General features: G+C 51.1%; 3 protein-coding genes across 7 annotated transcripts; 1 reads left to right on the top strand and 2 right to left on the bottom strand.

The window, feature by feature from the left end:
* Nucleotides 1-80: 80 nt before the first annotated feature.
* On the bottom strand, nucleotides 81-4,449 carry srsf7 (serine and arginine rich splicing factor 7). The gene is made up of 7 exons (XM_023334385.1): nucleotides 3,537-4,449; nucleotides 2,741-2,921; nucleotides 2,491-2,670; nucleotides 2,337-2,417; nucleotides 2,119-2,271; nucleotides 2,007-2,051; nucleotides 81-278 (listed from the first exon to the last, which is right to left on the bottom strand). The coding sequence occupies exons 1-7, from the start codon at nucleotides 3,562-3,564 to the stop codon at nucleotides 245-247; spliced, it is 702 nt and encodes a 233-aa protein (XP_023190153.1). The 5' UTR covers nucleotides 3,565-4,449; the 3' UTR covers nucleotides 81-244.
* gemin6 (gem nuclear organelle associated protein 6) lies at nucleotides 3,223-6,979 on the top strand. 3 transcript variants are annotated; one of them, XM_023334386.1, is made up of 3 exons: nucleotides 3,223-3,388; nucleotides 5,164-6,022; nucleotides 6,165-6,979. In XM_023334386.1, the coding sequence occupies exons 2-3, from the start codon at nucleotides 5,889-5,891 to the stop codon at nucleotides 6,604-6,606; spliced, it is 576 nt and encodes a 191-aa protein (XP_023190154.1). In that variant the 5' UTR covers nucleotides 3,223-3,388; nucleotides 5,164-5,888; the 3' UTR covers nucleotides 6,607-6,979. The 3 variants fall into 3 exon arrangements, with proteins under 3 accessions (XP_023190154.1, XP_023190155.1, XP_005813960.1); XM_023334387.1 differs by lacking the exon at nucleotides 3,223-3,388 and having other exon boundaries at nucleotides 4,662-5,375; nucleotides 5,759-6,022; XM_005813903.3 differs by lacking the exon at nucleotides 3,223-3,388 and having other exon boundaries at nucleotides 4,662-6,022.
* A 418-nt stretch (nucleotides 6,980-7,397) lies between these two features.
* sos1 (SOS Ras/Rac guanine nucleotide exchange factor 1) lies at nucleotides 7,398-22,966 on the bottom strand. Of its 3 annotated transcripts, none has more exons than XM_023334382.1 (23): nucleotides 22,339-22,966; nucleotides 21,264-21,389; nucleotides 20,412-20,543; nucleotides 20,182-20,346; nucleotides 19,237-19,446; nucleotides 19,017-19,160; nucleotides 18,838-18,948; nucleotides 18,460-18,558; nucleotides 18,027-18,154; nucleotides 15,598-16,253; nucleotides 14,986-15,067; nucleotides 13,782-13,898; nucleotides 13,597-13,700; nucleotides 12,859-13,087; nucleotides 12,669-12,788; nucleotides 10,676-10,838; nucleotides 10,317-10,434; nucleotides 10,071-10,243; nucleotides 9,881-9,997; nucleotides 9,536-9,809; nucleotides 9,096-9,140; nucleotides 8,325-8,446; nucleotides 7,398-8,169 (listed from the first exon to the last, which is right to left on the bottom strand). In XM_023334382.1, the coding sequence occupies exons 1-23, from the start codon at nucleotides 22,423-22,425 to the stop codon at nucleotides 7,705-7,707; spliced, it is 3,987 nt and encodes a 1,328-aa protein (XP_023190150.1). In that variant the 5' UTR covers nucleotides 22,426-22,966; the 3' UTR covers nucleotides 7,398-7,704. The 3 variants fall into 3 exon arrangements, with proteins under 3 accessions (XP_023190150.1, XP_023190151.1, XP_023190152.1); XM_023334384.1 differs by having other exon boundaries at nucleotides 8,080-8,169; nucleotides 8,246-8,446; nucleotides 22,339-22,965; XM_023334383.1 differs by lacking the exon at nucleotides 9,096-9,140 and having other exon boundaries at nucleotides 22,339-22,965.
* Between the last annotated feature and the right edge of the window lie 251 nt (nucleotides 22,967-23,217).

A 23,217-nucleotide genomic window follows, 5' to 3' on the forward strand; every position in this document is an offset into this window, starting at 1 on the left:
CTCAGTCTGATTGGTGGCTCAGGGGCCGGGCCTTCAGTCCCATGATCCAGTCTGATTGGTGGACTGAACACTCACACATGTTTGAATGATAAACCTTTATTAACAGATCATTGCAGGAAGTAAACGGCTGAGGAACCAAAGCAGGCTGATCAGAAACCAATAGTCACTAATTAATAATCAATAATCACAGAGCTGCTACACAACAGAGTGAGTTCGTACAAAACATCAGAGAGCAAACAGGAAGTCAGTTGTCAGCAGGAGTCCTGGAGGCCGAGCGACTGGAGAGAGAGAGAGAGAGAGAGAGAAAAACCGTTAAAATCGTTATAGGTTTATTGATTATAGTTTCTGGATCTAGTGCTCTGCCTGAACCCAAGGTTCCAGGTGCTTCTGACCTTTGATCCCTTGCTGCCTGACAGAGGACTGAATACCAAGCTATGCTAGGGCCTAAAGCAGCAGCTGCTGAGGCTGACCTCCATGACCTCCATGACCACAGACATGAATATGCAGACGTCTCATTGGAAGCTGAGTCCTACGACAATCAGAGCTCCATAACTTCACGTACTGCTGGATTTGTTTCAATGGTTTTACTTTACAAACTGGATCCATTGGCATCACCTTTCACAGGTAAGAATGAAATAAAATAATATTTTATGAGTAGAATGAACTCTGCAGCCAGAAATTTGCTTCTAAACAACCAAGAAATGTTTCCTCTGTAACTAAATTGGTGAGAAGTGATCCACTCTGGTTGTAGTTTTCTAATGAGGGACAGGAAGTTCATCACTGGAGGCATTTATTCTCATATTTTGGTTAAACTGAAAATGTATGTTTTTCTGAATGTGCATTTTCTATTACACTGTTAGCCTGTGAAAGAACGCATCAGAAATCACTGGACTCCTCCCAGTTTAACCAGCAGACTGAACCTGACTGGGTCCAGTGTCACTGGTATAACAATCTGTGTTTTATTTATTTATTTTCATTTTTTGTGTATTTTTAAGTGAAATATGTCAGTCTGAAGTGCTGGTTATTAAGACTTTATGTAATGAAATGAAAATAATTTAGTTTGTTATAATTTCTTTCACACACATTGTAGTGTAATACAAAGAAAAATATATATATATACAATACAGACCAAAAGTTTGGACACACCTTTTAATTCAATGAGTTTCCTTTATTTTTATGACTATTGACATTGTAGATTCACACTGAAGGCATCAAAACTATGAATAACATGTAGAAATATGCACTAAACAAAAAAGTGTAAAACAACTGAAAATAGCCCTTATATTCTAGTTTCTTCAAACCTTTTGCTGTGATTACTGCTTTGACACACTCTGCATTTTCTTGATGAGCTTCTAGAGGTCGTCACCTGAAATGGTTTCACTTCATAGGTCAACCTGCCCTGTCAGGTTAATAAGTGGGATTTATTGCCTTATAAATAGTCATGAAAATAAAGAAAACCCATTGAATTAGAAGGTGTGTCCAAACTTTTGGTCTGTACTGTATATATATTATATATTTGATAAATGGCTGATTTATCAAAGTTTATACAATAAAATACCTAATTTTTATTTCTTCATATCTTGAAATGCTAATGCACATTGAATTATGAAATTATGTAAATATGATTATAAATACATCCCTGTAAAGGTGTGTGTGTTTATCAATGCCAATATAAAAAGGATTGATCAAAATCAGATGTATCAATTAAAATCATTGTGCTTTTTGTTCAGAAAGCCCAAAACAATGAAATATTCAGAACAAAAAGTTAGAAATCTTGTCGTTAGTGACCGTTTGATTCAAAGATATATTAGGGAGAGAGAACGTGTGAATGAAGTAAAAATAGAACGTGGCCGGCAGATATGCCCCATCCAATATGGCGGACGGTGTGACGTATCGCACGGGCAGATCCGCTCAATAAGGCTTCTACAAATTCATGTCTATGGACAGGACCGCCCTCGATGACCTCGATGACCTCTATGACCTCCATGACTCCCCTCTGGTCTCACCTTCTGGCTCGAGATCCGGAATGAGACCGGCCCATGGATCCGGACCTGCAGAGACAGAACCGTCGGTCAAGGTGAACTCAGCACTGAGAGTGCTCAGAACAGCCACACCCACCTGCTGCGGCACTTTGACACCGACCGGGACCGGGACCTCCCAGGAGAACCGGACCGCAGCCTTCTGGGTGAACCGGACCTGGACCTTCTGGGTGAACCGGACCTGGACCTTCTGGGTGAGCTGGACCTGGATCGCCGAGGAGAGGACCTGGATCTGATGACATCACAGGGTCAGAGCCCGGCGCTGTGGTTCCAGACCGGCAAGTCGACAGAACTCACCTCCTCCCTCGACTCCGGCTGCGACTCCGGCTCCGGGAATACCGTCTCCCCCGGGACCGGGACCGGGACCTGGACCGTGACCTGAAGCGGATCGCATCATGAGACCAGAGCGGACGGGCGGCGTGACCTCAGGGCGGCGGCGGCGGCGGCGTACCTGCTGCGGTGGCCGCGGCGGCCGTAGCGGTGGCAGTCGTAGGCGTAGTGGCCTTTCTGTCCGCACTCATAGCACTTGTCGTCGGGGTCAAACGGTCGCCGTGGCGGCGGCCTCTCGTAGCGGGAACGCCGCGGCATCCCGTTGGACGGCTCCACCCGGACCCGGCTGCCGCAGATCACCCTGAAACACGCCGACAGCCGGTCAGTCCGCCGCCGCGCCCGGCTCACCTGTGCTCCTGCGCGATACCCACTTCCCGTCCAGCCCTCGGACAGCGTCCTCGGCGTCCCTGGAGTCCTCGAATTCCACGAAGGCGAAGCCCGGCGGGTTCCTGGCGATCCAGACGGTTCTGAGAGGCCCGTAGTACCCGAAGGCCCGCTCCAGCTCGGCCTTCCCGGCGCCGGTTCCCAGGTTCCCCACGTAAACCTTGGACTCTGCAGACAGGAGGCAGCGTCAGGAGGCGGAGCCAGCAGCTCCAACAGCCAATCAGAGCACAGGAACATCCTGAGGCCGATGGAGCCGGGGCCACAGACCTCAGAACCGCCAACAGAACCACCATCAGAACAACTGACAAAACCGCCACCGGAACCGGCATCAGAACCACAGTGTGTAATAAGCTATAATAATTTGCACTAACGTTAAATACTCTGTATTAATATCAGTATAATAAATCTGAAGGTATGTACCGGTGGGCGGGCTCAGCTGCTCTCAGCTTGTTGCTGTAATTTCCGGTGCGCCACAAGGGGGCAGCATCCTGTCACCTGTTGGCTACTCACTGAACCAGACTCCGGATATTTCCCGCTAATTTAACAACTTCCGCCAGTTAATCAAACCCATTGATCTATGCCTGTGATCACACGAAACAAACACCACGGACAACACCTGATGACACGTGCAGCAGGTACCACAGTGACGTCACAGACGAATGTTAGCAGTTAGCTCTACTTATAGCTCGCTAGCTGCGAAAACTCTCCGCAACTATCCAGTGAGAGAGTACCGGACGGTTCTACGGACCGGTACCGATTAAGAAGAAAGTCACAGCGGGTTACCTCCTCCGTAGCGCCCGAAGCGGGACATTCTGACACCGGACGGTTCTGATCGGTCCGCGATCAGGTTAGCTCTGCTGCTAGCTGCACACTGATCCGGCGCCGGAAACAAAGCAGGTCTTTTCCGGTTGGATTTCAGCGTAAAGGTTTGGTTGAATTGAGCTTGTAATTTGAACGGTTTGTTGTTGTTCAGTTCCAGGAGTGTGTGCTATGGCTCTGCTTATTCAAATTTCTGTTCGCTTTAAATCAGTTCATTAATTCTGATTTCATCATCTGTGTGTATGGGGCTGTGGAGCCGCTCGACTGGACAAACATCTCTTTTAACTGTCAGCTTCACACAGAGCAAAGTTTTGATCTATTCAGTAAACTGAAGGATCTGACTCCCATTCTCCTGCTGGAACCTCCAGAACCAGTAGAACCTGCAGTCTGGTACCACCAGGGTTCTGGTAGGTACATCTGGACCAGTCAGATCTCTGATGGAGCTGATTATTATGGCCTCTATATGTGACAAGCAGAATCTGAGATTATAATCATAATTAACAGGGAGCCGATGAAGGGAAGCTAAAACAGGAGAAATATGATTTCTGTTTTTTAGTTTTCATCTGAACTCTGCTGCAGCGTTTGGACCAGCTGAAGTAATCCTGGCCTGCTAGGAAGGAGCTGCAACCATGAAGTCGCCCTTTCATCCCCTCTGGGGCTTGAGCTCAGAGTTCAGGGATTATTTGGACCTTTGCTGTTTCCGTTTGCAAAAACAATACCTTGTTGCCATGGTTACATACAAGTTTGGTAGGGGAAGATTTTTGAATGACAAGCTTAAATACTGAGGAGGTTTAATGCTGAACTAAAGACCTGGGCTGATGTTATTATCTTTGAACCTAAAGAGGAACAATCAACACACAGCTTCAGTTATTACTACTAAAAACCAGCAATCAGCCCGAAACCTGGGAGTAGTGATGACCTCTGACCTGAGGTCAGAGGTCTATCCAGGAGGATAGAGACACCACCTGGTTCTACACCACCTGGTTCTATAGTCCTTCAGTGAGAGAACAGACTTTAAACTACTGCTGGTAGTTTATAAATCACTGAACGGTTCAGCACCACAATACATTAAAGATCTGCTGTTGTTGCATCAACCTTCCAGAACTCTCGGGTTCTGGTTCTGATCTGCATCCAGAACCAAAGATGGACAAACAGCTAAATTGCTGAAACACAGAGACTAGACTAAAAGCCTACCTGGTTAGAGTCGCCTTTGAAATATAATTGATTAAGTAGAATGATGGCATTTGACTAAATGTAATATTTCGATTGTTGATTCATTGTTGCGTGACTTTGTGTTTTTATGATGTAAAGCACTTTGAAAGGCCTTGTTGCTGAAATATGGTGAAAAGCCCAGGCGGGACCCAAACGGCTCTTAGAACTACAGGAGGATCAAACTCCCTCATTCACTTTTAGCTCACAGAAAAAGCAAACTGACCAATCAGATTCAGGCTTTGGCGTTCCCACAACAGACTCGCTACTACAAGACGTTTTCACACAAAAGATCATTTTTCTAAACAATTTTGTTAATAGTAAAGAGGGTTAGATAATAAAAAAATCCAAAAACTATTCTTTTCTTTTCTTTACTTGAAAGATAATTTGCAGTGAGCAGAGCCGAACCGCTGCTGCAACACCATCATCATCATCATCATCCTGATGGAGGAGCCGCGCTCCCACTCAGGCTGCTCACGTCTTCCAAGCATCATTTAAACTCTACCTTCTACATGGAAACATGCAGGTTCTGCATGTCACATTGATTCTGACTCTGGGAATACAAACACGTTTTCGCCACAGCATGCTGGTAATGTGAGTAGCAGCCATATTGGATCCGAAGTTTCATCTACAAATTGAACACATACTTTGAACCAATAACTGGTGCTGATAAATAAGATAATGTTGATTTCAATATTTCTGGAGTGATCTGAAAGTTTTCAGTTTTTTTATTAAGATGCAACTTCAACTTTTCTTATTTTTATTTTTTATATTATTCTCTATAATCTTGGAGATGGTAGAGACAGTTTCCCACCTGGACAAACGTCTTCTTTTCTTTTTCACCTTGTCTTGTTTATAACAGATCGCTGCTCAGCTGTAGAAAAGCTGCACCTCATGTTTACATCTAAAATCTTTAGTTTGAACATTAATTTTCCCTTCAAAGGAAATCAAACCGTTGTTTCTGTTGCGGCCTGCAGGGGGCAGCAGCGGCTGCTTGAGGAGCATAAAGCGGAACTCTTGTGTTTGCCTTGTTTCCTGCGGATGCCTGCAGAGCGGGACCGGTGTTCAGAAGAGGGCTGATGACCGACTACTGATCAGAGGACCGTGATGCAGTGCGGCTGGCTTCATTCAGGTCCGCAGTTGTGGCTCCGGTGCGTCCACAGACAGGTGAGGGTGACGGCGGGAAAGCAGCGGGAGGAGCACCGCGGCTGGCTGCTGACCGTGGACCCGGTCTCCCACAGGTGAAACACACGTGATCACTATTCACACCCTACAGACCTGAGGGTGTTCTTCCGGCCCACGTAATGCTTCAGAACCAGCTTGTGGTTCTGGTTCCGTCTCCAGTGTGGTTCTGATGTGGTTCTGGTTCTGTTCTGTCTCCAGTGTGGCTCTGGTGAGTTTCGGGGAGGACGGTGCGTCGGTCCGGGTGGTTCTGGGTCACGCTGTGGAACACGTGGAGGTTCTGCAGGAACCAGACCCGGACACGGAGGAGCGGCTCCGCTCCCTCCTCCCGCCTCCGGAGACCGGAGGCCCGGATCCGGGCGAGCGACGCCGGAGGAGGTCCGGAGTCCGCCGCTGGCTCCAGCAGAACCGGGTTCCGGTAGAGGAGGATGGGAACGAACTTCGGGTCGCCCGTGTTCTGACCATCCGGGCCCCATATCGACCCGACGACTGCAGCAGCGCCAACCAGATCATCCTGGACCGGGTCCAGAGACTGCTTCGGGTCCAGCCCGACCCGGTTCCTGATTCTGACCCGGTTCTGGAGACCAGCCCGGCTCCAGAGACTGCTCCGGATCTAGATGGACCCATTCCACCTGGGCATTGAGACGGATCCAGAGCGGTTCTGGTTCAGTCTGGATCCAGTTCCTGTTTAACTGGCTTTAGATGAGCCGTCTGGTACCAAACAGGTTTCTGAACCACAGTCTGGATCTATCAGAAGCTCCTGAACAGAACCAGGTGGAAACGGGTGTGCATGGCCCTTTAAATCTGAGGGCTGAAGCCCCGCCCCTTCCTGCTGGTCTCCTCCAATGAGCTGATCATGAATCAGTTTAGGTTGAATCCTTTCAAACCAAACTGACTTTCCGTTCCGGTTGTGTTTCTCTGGACCTCCTGTCAGCTAGCTGGGTTTAAAGTTCTGCAGAACCGGGCCATGGACAGTGCGGTCCTGATTGATCCAATAAATCAGATTCTACCATTAATCAGTTTGTCTCGTTTTTTCTACGACAGTAAAATCTCCTTACAGCGCCCCCGGTGGCCGACACCAGGCTCTGCGTTTGTTCCTGGCAGCCGGCGCTGTTCAACATCCAACCACTTAACATCCAACCACTTAACATCCAACCACTTAACAACATCCAACCACATCCTTCGTCTCATTTAGAAGTAGAACTCCGGTCCGACCTGAAAAACACGACAAGCAGCAGGACGGGTCCAAACCAGAAGCTTGGGGAATCGGTTCTGTCGGGTTTGGCTGGTTCTGTAGAGCTCTTGGGGAACAGGACAGGTCAGCATGAAAAACCACCAAAGACCCGGACCTGAACCCTGAGAAGCACCTGAACAGGTGAGTCAGACTGAGCATGCTCAGTGGGACCAAGGAGGTAAATAAAGAGCAGCGCCGCATCAGAGGCAGAAACATTTATTCCCTTTGTTTACAACAACAACAAACAAACATCACCAGAACCAGCATCAGTACCTCAGGTCCTGGACCAGTACCTGCAGGCTGCGGACCACAGCTCTGGTCCAATCAGTTCTCAACACACACGACTGGTTCTGATCCGGTTCCCACAGCTCCCAGATGAGGACCAAAAATGAAATGACCACGAACAAACTTCCAGGACCGGAAAAAGAGACCACTTGGATCCAGTTTCAGTTTGGTTCTGACGGGTCAGAACCTTCTCATGGGCCAACTCTTTGTTCATCCAATCAGCTATAGCGTTTCCAGCTCCGCCTCTTTCACAAGATGTCCAACCGCAGAGCAGGGGGCGTGTCCAGCAGGGGGCACGTTGCTCAGAGACTCCCTCTTGTATGTCTTGGGGGGCAGTTTGGGGACGCTGTGGCGCGGCGGCACCGGGGGGCCATCTAGAGGCGGGGAGGGGAAGGGCATCTTTCTTCCTGTGGGGGTGAGTGGTGGTGAGGAAGTCAAGGGCGCAGGGGCGGAGCTCAGAGATGAAGAGGAGGAGGAGGGGAAGAAGGCCTGGGACAAGACTTCGCAGCGAGAGCGCCCCTGTGGGGGAGGGAGGAGGTGCAGGGGGGAGCTGAGCGGCTCTCGGGGAGGCAGCAAGGGGGGGCTGTCTGGGGGAGACGAGGACAGCGAGGAGTAACGAGGGGGGAGGAGCTTACAGGTGGGCTGGCGAGGAGGCACAGCGGGGGGGCTCTCCAACGCTGACTGGACCTGGAGAGGGGGCGGAGTCAAAGGGGAAGGGGAGGGACAGAAACAGGAAAGGGAGGGGCAGAAACAGGATGTTTACCAGTCGTGTTGCCGTCTGGTCCTGTTGCCGTCTAGTCGTGTTGCTGTCTGGTCATGTTGCCTGGTCGTGTTGCCAGTACCTTGGTCGGGGAGGACTCAGAAGGAGCCGATTCGGGTCGTCTGCGCGGCGGAACCGGAGGGGGGATGGCAGCATCCTCTGAAGTCCGACTGAAGCTCACCATTGAAGAGACGGAGGACGACCCTGAGACGAGACGGGTCAGAACCGGTTAAACATCCAGAACATTTGCTGGACCGGGAAGAACACAGACCGGGTTTCTACGGAAGGGAACGGGTTCAATGAGGCTGAGATGAAGGAATGATTTAAAGGAAACTCGACTACAGTCTGGTTCCGTAACCAGCAGGTAGACTGGTTTTAGACTGGGGTTCTATTCGGTAAACTGGTTCTAATCCATGACCTGACTGGAACCTGGAGAACCGGCTCAGGGTTCTGCCAGGCTGCAGTTTTATGGAACCTGAAGGCTAATGCTCCAGTAGTTGTGTTTCCTTCCAACACCGTCAGAGGTGAGCTGATGGTTTCCATGGAGACAGGTGTTGACTAGGTGAGACAGGTCAGTGCTGGGTGGGTCCGTGACGGATCAGCAGCAGAACTGACGGCCCAATTATTCCAGGATCTGAAGAAATTCCGATGGTTCCTAAGTCCAACCAACAGAGATGACTCAGATTCGAAAAACGGTTCTGTGTTGTTTCAGAACCAGGCCCAAATATATTCATACACCCTACAGAACCCGGATGCAGACCCAAAGTTTCCCGCCCAGCACCGGCCAGCCTGAACCTAGGCGTGCGCCAACAGGTGAGGTGTGATGACGGAGAGTCCGGAGGGTCATACTAACGTGGGCCGTGAGGCAGAGAGATTACAGCGAATATGCTGTCGCAGGCTGCAGGGCGAGCAGAACAAACGGGTCAGAGGAACAGAACCGGCCCGGTTCCGCTGTGGAAATTCGTTCTGAGATGAAGGTTAGTGTGGATCACAAGATCAGAACATCAGTGAGCAGAAAGGAATATCCTGCTAATATCGTACCGAGGGGCGTCTGGTGGCCCTCAGAGGGCGGAGTTAGGGTGATTCAGAGGTCAGAGGGTGGGGATGTGCTTGACGCCAGTATCTGTGGGCGGCGTTACGCTTTGCAAGCTAGTCAAAGTCAAATTTATGTCTCACAACAGCTATTGGCCTCAAATACTAGTCTGTGGGTGGGGCTATGGTTTGTGGGGTTAGTATATGGGCCAGTTTTGGCGTGGCTAATGTTTGTGGGCACAGCTACAGATCAGGCCTTACTTGAGTGGAAGGGGCTGCTTGGACCCTGAGGCGAGTCGAACACGCTGCCCACATCTGTGGAGCTGGACGCGGCGGAGGCTGGGGGTGGAGTCAGCGGCGTGCGGGGGGAGTTGGGAGCAGAGATGACGCCGCCTTCGGACTCGCTGTCGGTGACCCGGTTGTAGCTGATCTTCCTGGGCTCGTTCTGCAGTGGGGTAGGATGTCTCATGCTGCCCACCCTTGCGGACGTGGGTCTGATCCCCGGGGACTTCAGAGGACAGGTGTACCGCTTCACCTGGACCAGGAATGAGAACGTGTCATGGAACAAATTAACATGTGACGAACAGTTACTATGGCAACACTTACAAAACGAGGCAACGACCGTGTGTTTCGAGGTTCGATCTCCAAGGACTTGTTGAAGAGATGATCGGCAAAGTCCTTCTCGGACAGGTCCTCCATCGGGTTCAGGTTCTCCAAGAACTTCTGCTCCACAGACACAACAGATTACCTTCAACCCTACTCCATGAAACAGGAAGTGACATCAGCAGCGCCTCACCCTGATGTCGGGCTCCACGCTCAGGCAGTAAGGCTGGTTCTGGTACTGTTGGATCTCTCCAGTGATCTCTGCCACTTTCCGCCTCTTGCTGAAGTTGATCAGGTCTTTGCCGTGTCGCCGCAGGAAGTCCGGGTTTCCCTCCTCCGTCTTCAGTATATTGGTCAGATAGATCCCTACAGCACAAACAGCACCATCAGAGCGGAGTTCTGCCGGTACCAGCACCAGCAGGCCGCAGCCAGGTTGTACCAAAGAAAGGGACGCAGGGCGGGTTGATGGAGCGCAGCTTGGCCAGGTATTTCTTGTAGTGATCTTCACTCAGCTCATGAGCTTCTTCCAGGATCTTCCTCTGGCGACTCGGGATTTGCTAAAACAGAAGCAAATTTGTCAGAATTGGTACCAGTGGTTCTGTTAACTAAGACCCACAGGAACTTTAGCCGATCCCCACTATGGCGGTCATCAACATGCATTCTGTCTGGTTCTATAAACAAGATGGCAGATCCAACAAATCCCAGGATGCATCTAAGACCATGTGATCTGGACCTGCCAGACCTGTTGGACCATGTTCTGTGGGTCAGGTGGATGGGTGGAGCATCAGGGGGCTCTACCTCGAAAGTGTGGTCCAGTCTATAGACAGGTGAGGAATTCATGGCGCTGACCACTTCCAGAACGCCGTTGAAGTTATTCAGTTCCTGGAAAACCTGCAAGATCTCGATGATCCGAGACACCACGGCAACCCGCTCCTCCAGGTTCTCCGTCTCAACAATGCACCTGCAGAGAGACGGCAGCCTGAGTGGACGTCACCTTGAGGACTCCAAAGCCCTTTTTGCACTGCAGGGTCCGGCCTGGCCCATCCCGGCTCCGTTCGACCCGGTCCTACTGGTCCTATAGCCCTGGTCGTTTTGCATTGAGCGGGATCGAATTCCTGCTAAAGCTACCTCGGTGATCTCCCCAGCGACCGCAGAACGGTTTTCTTCTTGGGTCTCCAGTCCCATTTTTTCTGTATGCGCTCATGAGCGAGGAAGCAGAGGGAAACATTTACCTCGGCTCGACATTTAACAGAAAAAAAATCTCATCTGAATGTGGTCTCTGAGCTGAACTACCACTGAGGCAGGCGGGATTTCCCGGCTGGAGCCAGGCAGATACGGAAATCCCCTCGTTCACAGCCTTGCTGACTTCTGATCGGTTCAATTGGAGAAATGTTATTTACATTTACCATTAACATCTTTGGCCGAAGAGGAGATTGTAATCCCAGTGTATGGTAAGAATAGATTATGACGGGAATTTATTGATGCAGCATATTGAAATGACAGACAGAGAAAGTCTAGTGCTCCTCTGATCCAGAGATCTGGGGCCTCATGCATAAAGTCGCGTGCGCACAAAATATGTGCGGCGCCATATATTACGCACATATATTACGGCATGTATAAAAATTTACTTTGCGTCAAAGTTTGCGTAAATATACGCACACTTTTTCTCTGGCGTGAAAATGTACAGCAGCCAGGAAAGGTTTTCTGTGGACAATAATAAACTACAAAGAGTCAAAATTCAAATAAATCCACTGAAATCTGACGACATTCAGTTATTTAGACCAAAAAGCATCAAAGCCGATGATTTCGGGTGTTTTTCAAGATTTTAATATTTTATTTTACTATGGAGTAGGGGACGGCACGACCCATGTTTGGAGGCTTTGAGTCCTCGACGCGGCCGTCGCGGGTTCGATTCCCGGACCAAGCGATATTTGCCGCTCGTCTTCCCCCCTCTGCGTCCCCCTTTCCTGTCAGCCTACTTTCATATAAGGGACACTAGAAATGATTCCTGTATTTAGAATAAACGTCCATTTTCCCACTCAGTGACTCTGTGTCTTTAAATCCAGCTGAACGCTCTGATGTTCTAACAGGCATTTGCAGAATCTCTTTATTTTCTTTTTATTATTATTATTTGGATTTTTTTTCTCTCTTTAAAATGTATTATTTTTATTTTTGTGAGGTTACCTAACAATTATTATTATTGTTATAAATATTTATACTGCTACAAACAACGCCATTGCCATGGTTACTGCTTCACGCGGCAGCAGACTTCTGGGTATTTATACTGATTTACATTAATATGTATTTATGGAGGCGACAGGCGGAGCAGCAGCTGCTCTGTTTCCCACAAATCAGGATTTACAAAGGAACGGTGCGCAGCCAGGTGGTGCGCACGGCTTTATGCAGCCGTATCTTTTTGTGCGCCGCACTTTTCTAAATTTTTCCGTAGGCCAAGTTTTAGTGAGAAAACTGCGCTCTGTTTTATGCGTGAGGCCCCTGGTCTTTGTCCCGCCCCCGCAGCCAATGAACCAATCAACAGCTAACTCCACACCGACCCGGTCTGGCCGGCCCGATTGGAACCACAGCTCTCGAGGTTCCAGGGAGCGGGGTGGTACCGGGCTGGAAGAGCAATGCAAAAACAATCCCAGGTCGACCCGGGTCCAGCGATGCAGTGCAAAAGGGGCTCTGGAGCCCACCAGGTGTCCTCCAGGTACCACCAGGTGTCCTCCAGGTACCACCAGGTGTCCTCCAGGTACCACCAGGTGTCCTCCAGGTGGGCTCCATGTCTTACTTCTCCAGCCACAGGGTGAGGTTGGTGGTGTGCCGGATCATCCTCAGCAGATTGGGCGAGTGCAGCTCCTTGTCCTCCTTGGTCCAGACACTTCCCACCAGCTCTGACGGACGCACCGCCCTGAGGGCCCAGGTCAGAGGTCAGGGGTCAGAGGTTAGACGGGCCCGGTGCGCTGGGAAACGTACGTTACCTGTAGAAGTCAGACTCGAGCAGCGTCAGCTGGCGGGCGATCTCGATGGGGTGAAGGGTCATGAGGTCAAAGGTCTCAACGGCTCCTTGCCTGCAGAGGTGCCACTCGATGGGGGGGGGCGAGTTCTGGAAAGTGATGCTGGGGGGGGGGCTCGCCTGGCTCACCTGCACCTGCTGTTTCCTCTGGATGATCTTAGTGATGGACTCCACCCATTTCCTCATGGCCTTCCCTGCAACACAACCAGAACCGCTCACCGGACCAGACTGGGTCCACAGAACCAGGCACCAGCAGTCAGGCTGAGAACCACCAACAGAACCAGCTGGTGGTGAAAGTCTGTTATCTAGAACCAGCAGCAGGTTGGTGTGGCGCCCAGCAGGGGGCGCTCTCCCACTGCCTGCTGACCAATCAGGATTCTGAAATAAGACCCAGGAAGTAGAGCTGTCTTAAAGGGACAGCGTCTTCTAGTACAGGTACAACCTTTGGGTTCTGTGCAGGTCCAAGTACAGGTCTAATCCAGTCAGGTCCAGTTCAAGTCCAGGTCCAATTCAGGTCCGATACAGTCCAAGTCCAGGTCCAGTCCAAGTCCAGGTCCACTCCGGATCCAGGCCCGTTTCCTGAGTGGATCCAGGTAAACAGGTCAAACCTGCAGCAGGAGGTGGGTCAGCACTGTTCTGGATCTGGTTTTGGTTCTGTAGGTATTAGTGTTGGTTCTGGATAGGGTATTGGACCGGCACCAACCTTTGACCGAAGCGATGAAGTCCTCCAGTCGGCTCAGCAGACTCGGGTCTCGCTCGAAGTCGTAGAAGTGATGCTCCACCCAGTGGCGGCACACGTTCAGAACCCTACAGGACGACACGGGCCATACATCAGAACCAGAACCAGGATTATGACCAGGACCAGGACTGCCAGCAGGAGCTCTGTACCTGAGCTGGACCGGCTGAACAAACTCTTTACGGAATCGTTTTAGGTCGGCACTGAGTAGCTGCTCCAATCCGTCTGTCGGGTCCGATTCGGCCGGCGCTGGCTCAGGAATGTCGAACCTGCAGACACAGACCAGCTTTAGAACCGGGCCAAAACTAGAAGCAGGTCCAGAACCAGACTTAAGACCAGAACCAGAACCGAGTGTTCCTCATAGGGGGGAAAGTTAGCACTCCAAAGGCCTGACCACTAGGGGGCCCCCCACAAAAATGTATTTTTTAATAGCAAAAGGCCCTTTTGTCACTAATCCAATAAATGCTATAGTTGATTTGACTTGTTTCTAGCAGTGAGAGTTAAATGTTCTCCCTCCCAGACCAGAAAGCCAGCGTCCATATTTAGTGACCCCCCGTTTCTACATGAAATGGTTTGTTCCTGCTGAGCGCGCCGGACGGTGACGGTGTTTAGCAGTCAGTAAAGAAAGAGATAATAACCAGCTGCCCAAAAAATAATAATAAAACCAGGGTTAGAGAAGGAAGGAAGTCAATTTCTTCAAGAGGTCGGTGGCTATCGACCTGTTAGCAGTCTGTAGCTAAGCTAACTAAGCTGTTAGCCTCTAATTCACCATCAGTGAAGAACAAATATTTATTGAAAATATATTTAACTTGTTGGTTTTACCACTTAACAGCAGATGAGTCAGAGTCAGCAGCCCCCCAAACCAGCCTGACTCCTACCTGTGAAGAAGATGAGGACATGCTAGGCTAGTTAGCTCCTGGTGAGTCAGGCTGCGCTAGGCCCAGATAGCTGGCTAACAGGGAACAGTTTGGGTTTCCAGGTTTGCTCTGGTTTTGTCCAGTTTTCATTACTTTGAGATGAACATGTTCATATGTTTATGAAGTTAGAAAGTGATGTTAGTTACCAATCTGTCTTTGTTTTTTATATTTCAAGAATAATCATGTGCAGACAGTCAATGTGGTGTCAGTAATGGACCAAAGGAAACAAGATGGCTGCAGACCTTTAAAATTGGTCCTGTAACCCTTTAGATGGGCCGGGAGTCTGGACCAAAACCAACCTAATTCAGAGTCTGGACCAGAACCACTTCAGAGGAAGACTGGGTTCAGGCTCAGCGTTGACACCTGCTGCCTGTGTGATGTCACTTTCTGGTCTGAGTTGTGGAGGTTCTGATTGGCCCATGAGGCCAGATGAGCTCACCTCTCCACCAGCAGGTCCAGCAGCTCCCCGGGCCGGCAGAAGGACCGGTACGTGGTCAGAAAGGTCCGGACAAAGTTTGGATCTGTGGAAACAGGAAACATGACTGAGTGGTTCTGGTTCAGAGAGTGTACCGAGGACCGGGTTCAGAGGTTCTGGAGAACAGCTCCCATCTGGGGGTCCTCCTACCAAGCCTACCGACCCGTTTCCAGGCTGAACAGGGTCAGGCAGGCGGACCGCTCCCAGACTGGGTGGTGATGCATTCAGAGCCCAAAGGTCATTAAAGACACCCCGGCAGCAATACTGCATCAATAATTAATAAGATTGATCAATGAAAATCAATCAACATTGCTGAAAGAGCTCATGTCTTAATAGTAATAGTAAACATTTTAGGAGAAATATAATAACTGAATCTTCAGACGGTGAATCTCAGAGAAAGCAGCGCTAAAGTTGCTACCGCTAAAGTTGCTACCGCTAACAGTTCCTGGGAGTCCAGAGGCACTGCTATGGCAGAGGAAGGTTGGCAGGTGTTATTTGGTTCCATAGCGGATTATGACCTGTATAGTCTTGGTTGGTCCTGCGCCTCAGTCTGTGGAAAGTTCTGCCTATACTCACCTGCGTACAGGTGGAAGGTGAGCCTCTCGATGAGCTTCAAGACCGTCCCGGCTTTAATGACGGGGATACCAGACTTGGACTGGACACTGTCCTCAAACACAACGTTCTGGTCCGAGTCGGGTTCGGCGAAGCGGTACCGCTGGACCGACGGCAGCCGCATCTGCTGCTCCTCGTCCTGCAGCAGCGCCTGGTCCAGCATGCGCTCCAGCGTGCCGCGGTACTGCAGCGACACCAGCGCCGCCATCCAGCCATTCTTCTCCTCTGCTGACTTGGCGGCGAACAGCACGCCGCCGCCGTCCTTTGGCGCCACCTCGAAGGCGTGGCGCCACTCGCCGTCCCGGTCCTCCCGGTCCACCACCCGGACCTTCCGCATCAGGAACTTCTCCTTGAGGCGGAACTCGGCGGCGGCGGCGCCGGGCAGCCGCGGCGGTGCGTGGCCAGCCTTGCAGCTGATCATCAGACCGTCGAACAGGAAGATGTGGCGCTCGTGCTTGGCACCGACACGGCTCAACGTGCCCTCCATGATGAACTCGTTACAGCACTGGACGATGTCCGCCCCCTCCCAGCCGTCGATGCTCCGCTGGACGTCCTTCATCCTCCTGATGGCCAGGTGCTTACTCTTTACCTGCTGGCTGTGGAGCCGGCAGGCCGGCTCGCTGAGGAAGAGGAAAAAGAGACAGGTCAGAGGCGGAAGAGGAAGCGGGGGACCAGAGAGACATGGGGACTCGTGGTGTAATGGACATGTTGGACATGTCCATTACACCCTATAATCTGTACAGTCACTTAACGTCTGGTGCACATTAACTGGACCTAATAACACTGGTGCAGCGGTCCGCTGTGTTTTCCCACTTTAGCTTCAATGCTAATGCTAATAATAATAGTTAATACACACACACAGAGGACTACACAACAGTTTTTAACATATTTCATCCAGATACATTCGGTATTTTCCACGCTTAATGCCACTCGACAGAGGTGGTTAACGAATTCAACATAAAGACAGGCGAATATTACACAAACCTAGTTTATAATAAATAAATAATTTCCCTGCTGGGATGAATAAAGTAATTCTATCATGCACTTTCCCTAGTGCTAACATTAGCTAGTGCTAACATTAGCTAGCACGATATGCTACCGGGGATCACGACAGACAAAATATGTGACTGTCGTCATAAGTTGTGTAAGATTTCTTCTTTGAAACAGGGTGGACACTTTAGTAGCTGCTGAACGGTGTCATTTTGTGAAGATTACTAACCATTCAGTCACATTCTGTGTCCCGTAACAGAAGCCCTGCAGTTCGGGACGGAGTTCAGAGATCGCAGGGAGTCAGAGGAATCCGCTTTAGTCAGCGCTAACCAATAGGAACACGTCTTACATCGCTCGTAACCAATAGAAACACGTCTTACATCGCTCGTCTTTATGCCCCTCCGAGGATGTTCATGTGAGAATCGCAAGCAAAGAAGGAGCATAAAAAAACAACTTAAGACTCAACCAAAAACTTAGGCTGTTAAGTAAAATATTCCGATATGCAAAAATAAGTTTCAGACAAAAAAATGAGTGATTTCAATTTAAAAAAAAAAAAAAAGCTTTTCAAACATTTTTTTGTTAAATAAAATTTATTCTTACAATTTGATTGAGAACATTTTTTTTGTTTGACACTTTTTTTTAAATCCAAAAGTTTTGATCACAACTCTATTTTTTGTTTGACATGATTTTTTTATTGAATAATTGTGAAAGAAATTCAACTCCATACACAAGCGTCAGACGCGTTTCGGTGTGAACGCTGCTGCAAACTCCTCTAGAGTTCAATGACCTGAACTTATCGAAGCTTTGGCAATTAACTTTTATAAGAAATGTCTTTTACTTATTTATTTATTGTTTCCATGTTGCAACAGCATTATCAGAGAACAGATTAATCTCCAACTTTGGTGAAGAAATGCACCAAAAACAACCAATCAGAGACAGAAGGAGGGGCTTAGTGCGACCAATCAACCCCATGTACTCACTGCTAAATATGCTAATGGCAGAGAAACAACTTACCACTACACAAAAACCGCTTAGCCACCATTGTCAGTGACTATGCTAACTAGCCTTAGCATCCATAGCAGGCTATGCTAGCTGCAGCGTAGCAGAGCGCTAGGGGTTAGCTGACCCGTCCAGCTGGGCTTCACCTGTGTGGTTCTGTTTATCCAGAGAAGTTAGTCAGGGCGAGTAGTCGTCTTGACATCGGAAGGTTGTAGGTTCGATTCCAGCTTCCTCCTGCCACATGTCGATGTGCCCCTGGGCAAGGCACTTAACCCCAAACTGCCTGCCCATCTGCGTATCGGTGTCTAAATGTGTGTGTGCTTGTGAATGTGACTGTAGTGTTCAGTGTTTTGTGGTGAAGATGAGGCCTGAGCTTGGATCCAAGTTCAGGAAGACGTTCCTACCTGAGCCTCCGCTTGGCCAGGCTCCTGGAGCAAATCCTCTCCAAGCTGCTCTGCAGGTTCAGCAGCGCCGTGATGGCCTGACGAAGACACTCCTTATCCTCCTCATCCTCGCTGCGCTCCTCCAGTTGCTATGGAAACACAACTCGAGTCAGGGGCACCTGCACAGGTGCAGCATGGGGGGCCAGCAGGACCAGAACCAAGAGCCAGACCTGCAGGGTTCTGGCCTGACTGGAAACCAGAACCAGCAGAACCCACAGGATCACTGACTGGTTCTGGACCGGTTCTGACCCAGAAGCTCAGCAGAACCTAGTTCTTTGTCTGGACCTGGGCCCATCTGCTGTTGGACCCTGAGAGAGAGCAGGTGGAGAAAGAGAAAGAGAAAGAGAGAGGTGGAGGAGAGAGAGAGAGGAGGAGGTGGAGGACGGTGTGTGACCTTGAGTGTGTCCAGCAGGTGGAGGCAGTGGTAGACGGGGGTCAGCAGCAGCCTGGGCAGGACGTAGCGGACGGCTTCTTTAAATCCCTCGCAGATGGACTGTAACAGAGGATGAAGAGGTCCATCTTCATCAGTCATCATCATCGTTCTGTATTTAAAGGGACCCTGACCCAATAAGAGAAGAGGAAACCACTGCTGGCTGCGCTTCCGTTAGCGCTGCTAGCTCCACGGCCTCTAGACCGGTTGCAGGCATGATAACGTGCCGGTTCCAGAGTCATGGTTGGTCGAACTGGGGGTCCGGTTCTCACTCATGTCAGAACTTCATCATCACTGTGGGACCTGTCAGGTGAAGCGCCCCCCAGGTGTGACCGGTCTTACCTGAAGATGGACAGAGGCTCCAGGTTTGGTCACTAAATCCAGGAAGTGATCGTGGAAGGCAGGATGCAGGACTTCCTGAGCATACGCCTCATAGGGGTCAAAGGCCAACTCCTGCCAATGATAGGACAGATTGGCAACCAGGTGAGCGGCGCCAGGTGAGCGGCGCCAGGTGAGCTCACCTCTGCCAGGTCCTCAAAGCAGCTGCCCACCAGCGGGTGGGGGCTGCCCTCGTCCGTCATCTCCACCGTGTCCTCCAGCAGGCCCAGCAGCTTCACCGTCACTTCCTGGATGTCCGCCAGGCGGCCAAAGATGCTGTCCACGTCCTGGGGAACAGGGAACCGGGTCAGAACCCGATCCGGGTCAGAACCTGAACACGGACCGGAACTGACAGAGCCGTACCTGTGTGGAGAAGAGGGCGGGGCAGGAGGCGAAGGGCTCCCTGAACACCTTGAGCAGCAGGTGCAGCTGCCTCAGGTACTGGTGTCCGTCAGCCAGGAAGCTCCGGACCAGGTCACAGTATCGCTGCTCCTCATTAGCCGACGGCTCCTCGTCCAGCAGCGGGAACAGACCCATGTCCTCCTCGTCCTGGTGGAACATGTCCATCAGAACCTGCAAGGTCGCCGGGAGGTTAGAGCGGCCTGAAAGCCCGACCCGATCCGACCCATTAAAACGTTGCTGCTTTCCTTTGTTGTAGCTGCTGAGTCGCTGTTTCCTAGTAACTGGGTCAAATGCCGGCACCGTCTAGTGACATCATCAGTGTAAGTCAAACTACGAAACGCTCATGTCTCATTCGTTCTTTGAACACTAATTATGAATTCCGTTTTTTATGAAAATTTAGTTTTCGGAAAACTCTGTCGAGGTTTTACACCTGCGCCCTTCGTCACCATGGATACAGCAGGGCAATGGTGGGTAGCCATGGCAACAGGGGTCAGTTTGTGCAGTCAGTTTGCAAAGTTCCACCATGTTTACAAATCATCCTTCTGTATTTTATTTATCTTAGTTTTTAAATATTTGATTACTTTTGTGCGAATCTCTTCACTACATTCAGTGATTTGGAGGCGACTGATGTTCAGCTCTTCATCGTTTCTTCTGCCCAGAAACGTCGGAGTCATCGTCACTTCCTGTCTGAACGGATCAATAAATAATGAATATGGCTGCCGTCCCTCAGGATAACCAGCTCCCTTCTCTTCATCACTCCATCCAGCTTTGTCTTCTTCCTCCTAAACTGCTGAGAAATCATTTCGTCCTCCCCGACTCCTCAGTCGTTTATGTTCTTATCTAACCTTTGACCTTTGCACCACACAAGCCCGAAACGAATGTCAGGTCTAAGTTTCAACTGCTCACCTTGTCGGCGCACATCGCCACAGTGATGTCCTGCTTGGTGATGTCATCATGGCGGATGTTCCTGACGTAATTCCCCGCCAGCTTCAAGATGTCTGCCGAGATATACTCCAGAACGGCGACCATGTAGACGCAGACCTGATGGTCGAGTTTATAGCCCAGCACCTCCTGCAGGGGGAGGAGGAGGATGAAGAAAAGGAGGATAAAGAAGAGGAGGATGAAGAGCAGCATACCTTGAGCAGGGGGTGGATCTTGTCAACAGGAAGTGCCAGCGGGTTCTTCCTCTTCTTCTTCTCGATGGCCGCCAGAGCATCGGCGATTGCCCACTTATCGATGGGGTGAGGAAAACTCCTCTGGACCCGCTCCTGAAGAGAGACAGGTCAGAGCCGGGGCCAGAACCAGAACCGGTCCTCTGGAGTCCAAGCTGGAGGATCTGATAGTCCTCAGGAGGGTCAAAGGTCAACAGAGCAGCCTGAGGTTCTGTATCTAATACGCTTTTTGGGTCGCAAATGATGCGTTTACTGCCCCCTGCTGGCCGTCCCTTTACTCTAAGAAAGTTCTGCCAGGTTCTACCTGAAGGAACCCAGCGGGTTCCATGTTCTGGCACCGTGAGAAGAGTCCAGCAGTGGGCCCAAACGTCTAAAAGAACCGGGTCCGGCGAGTTTAAAGAGGTTCTGGAGAACCATTCACCTGCAGGGGCCATATTGGACCCTAGACCCGGTGATGCTTGGTGGACTCCAGCTGAGCATCGGTTCTGGTCCGGTTTCGGTCTGGTTCTGGCTCAGGCCATCTGGCCATTCTGAACTGGTCCCAGTACTGTCAGCTCCTAGCTCTGAACTGAACCTCTCTGGAAACCGGTTGCCATGGAAACAGCCAATCAGCAGCTCTGTGAAGTCCTGACGATGACATCACAGCTGCAAGCTGCTGATTGGCTGGCAGGAAGACAGAGGGACTGGGCGGAGCCAGAGTGCGTGAATGAAAGGCCACGCCCATTGCATGACGTCATCAGCTGTGTCTTGTAGTTAAACCCACCATGTTACAGACGTGTGTGTGTGTGTGTGTGTGTGTGTGTGTGTGTGTGTCACCTCCACGTCCTGCACTGTGCGTGGCTGAGCCTGACACAGCATGCTGAGCAGCTGCAGGATCAGGTCCTCGATGTACTGCAGCGCCTCCTGCTGGGACTTCAGGTTAGGATGCACCTGGTACAACACCTGTACACACACACACACACACACACACACACACACACACGTTTGGCTTCCATTGGTTTTAGTTGCGATTCATGGCTAACCAGACATGTTGCCTAACCTAATTCACCCTCTGACCTCTGACCTTTGACCCGGCTTTGGTCCCCAGAAGGTTAGTAAAGGCCGGAGCAACACAAACTACCGGTGCTTCTCCGAATCGGACTGGGAAGCGCTCACTCTGACCCGATTCATCTTGCCTCAGGACCCGGATCAGAACCATAAAGCTTGAGCTTGCTGTAGGGTCAGAACCGGACCTGGGCTGGTTCTGGTCAGACAGATTTCCGTTTGGACCCGGTGGGTTCTGGTTCTAAAGGGAACTTGTTTTCTCTGGAGAGTCACCTGAGCTCACCTGGTTCCACCATGACGAGCTTCATGTGGGCGGGGCCAGTTCCAACAGAGCTGCTTCCTGGTTGGTTAACCCACAGCACCGACCAGAGGTCCAGCTGCAGAACCAGAACCAGGAAGCACTGAGATCACCTGAGGAACAGGTGACTGCTGCAGCTCTGGGGTTATTCACTAACGAAAAGGGTCAGTGATTGGCCGGCTGGCGATGATGTCAGCAGGTGTGGCGCAAAGGTGAAACATCAGCATCAGCAGTGGAAATCTGACTGTCCAGGTTCTGACCCAGACCCAGAACCACCTGAAACCGCAGCTGCTGGCTTCAGGACCTCTCTGTCTACCTATGTGACGTCATACAGAGATCTGACGTCACCGGTTGTCAAGGAAACAATTCACTGAACAGTCCAGGAGTTGACTATGGTACAACCTGAGCGTTACCATAACAACAGAGGACGGGTCAGAACCTGGACCGAGTTGGACAAGAACTCCAGGGTGTCTCTGTTGGACCTGATCTGCTTCTGGTCCTATCGTCTCCCTGACTGAACCGGGTCAGAGCGATTCGGTTCGGCGGTACCTTCTCCAGGGCCGGAACCAGCAGGCCTCTCCACTTTCCGGCGTTGTCCTCGCTGAAGAAGTCGTACTGCGGCTGGGCGGCCTGCATGTCTGCGGCCCGGGCCGGCAGCTGGAGCCCCGCGGCGGGCCGGACCGGCACGGCAGGCCGGGCTACATGAAGCGAGCCCCGGGTCCGGCGGGGCCGGGACGATCCTCCGAAGCGGACCCGGTCCCCGCCACCATCCTTGGCCGTCCCGCGGTGGAGCCGCGGAGGCTTGGCTGGAAGTTAGCTCCGCGGTCTGCAGCTGGGAGTCGCTTCGCTGGTTCGGGTCAGCGGGAGGAGGGCATGGTACCGTTAGCCTGTTAGCTGCGGCGCTGCTAGCGGCGGGGATCCCCTGGTTCTCCGGGAAGACGGCCCGCAGCTGCCGGTGTCTGCCTCTCGTGACCGTAGCGGAGACTCTGGGAGCAGCTGGGCCGGTTCGGTGGACTCGGCTCGGTACCGTCGGGTCTCATAGACGTGGATGCGATCATGCAGCTCCTGCTCTGGGTGTGAAAGCCTGACCGGGTCTGGGTCTGGGTCTGGGTCTGGCTGCGGGGCGAGTGGCGGGCGGGCACTCACCGACCAAACGGCGGCTGTTGTTGTCACTGTGGCGGTGCCGTACACGGTGCTCACCTGCGCATGCGCTGTCTGCAGATCACTGACGTACATTAGCGGGGTCACTGATGAAGCGAGAGCGCGGCCGGCCGGCCGCGGTACTGCAGTCAGGGGAAGCTGCGGGTCGGAACCTTGGTTCGTTTGGTACCGAGCTGCGGCTCGGCTCCCAGTTTTCATCCCTGATTTGGTGTTAAATACTGATTACCAGTAAAGTTTTAGTTTAATCTCAGACCTGCTCCCTGCTTC

Source organism: Xiphophorus maculatus, chromosome 5 (genome assembly GCF_002775205.1).
Source record: "Xiphophorus maculatus strain JP 163 A chromosome 5, X_maculatus-5.0-male, whole genome shotgun sequence".
In the NCBI taxonomy this organism is placed as follows: domain Eukaryota; kingdom Metazoa; phylum Chordata; class Actinopteri; order Cyprinodontiformes; family Poeciliidae; genus Xiphophorus; species Xiphophorus maculatus.

Excerpts from the sequence above, each read along its gene's own strand:
- srsf7 (XM_023334385.1), bottom strand. The coding sequence starts at position 3,564 with ATGTCCCGCTTCGGGCGCTACGGAGGAG. Across the intron at positions 2,418-2,490 it reads CGCCGCGGCCACCGCAGCAG|GTCACGGTCCAGGTCCCGGT; the intron begins GTACGCCGCCGC and ends GATCCGCTTCAG. Across the intron at positions 2,272-2,336 it reads AGCCGGAGTCGAGGGAGGAG|ATCCAGGTCCTCTCCTCGGC; the intron begins GTGAGTTCTGTC and ends TGATGTCATCAG.
- gemin6 (XM_023334386.1), top strand. The coding sequence starts at position 5,889 with ATGCAGTGCGGCTGGCTTCATTCAGGTCCGCAGTTGTGGCTCCGGTGC. Across the intron at positions 6,023-6,164 it reads GTGGACCCGGTCTCCCACAG|TGTGGCTCTGGTGAGTTTCG; the intron begins GTGAAACACACG and ends TTCTGTCTCCAG.
- sos1 (XM_023334382.1), bottom strand. The coding sequence starts at position 22,425 with ATGCAGGCCGCCCAGCCGCAGTACGACTTCTTCAGCGAGGACAACGCC. Across the intron at positions 10,244-10,316 it reads GCCCTGCGTCCCTTTCTTTG|GGATCTATCTGACCAATATA; the intron begins GTACAACCTGGC and ends TTTGTGCTGTAG. Across the intron at positions 9,141-9,535 it reads AAGCAGCCCCTTCCACTCAA|CCTGCGACAGCATATTCGCT; the intron begins GTAAGGCCTGAT and ends CTCGCCCTGCAG.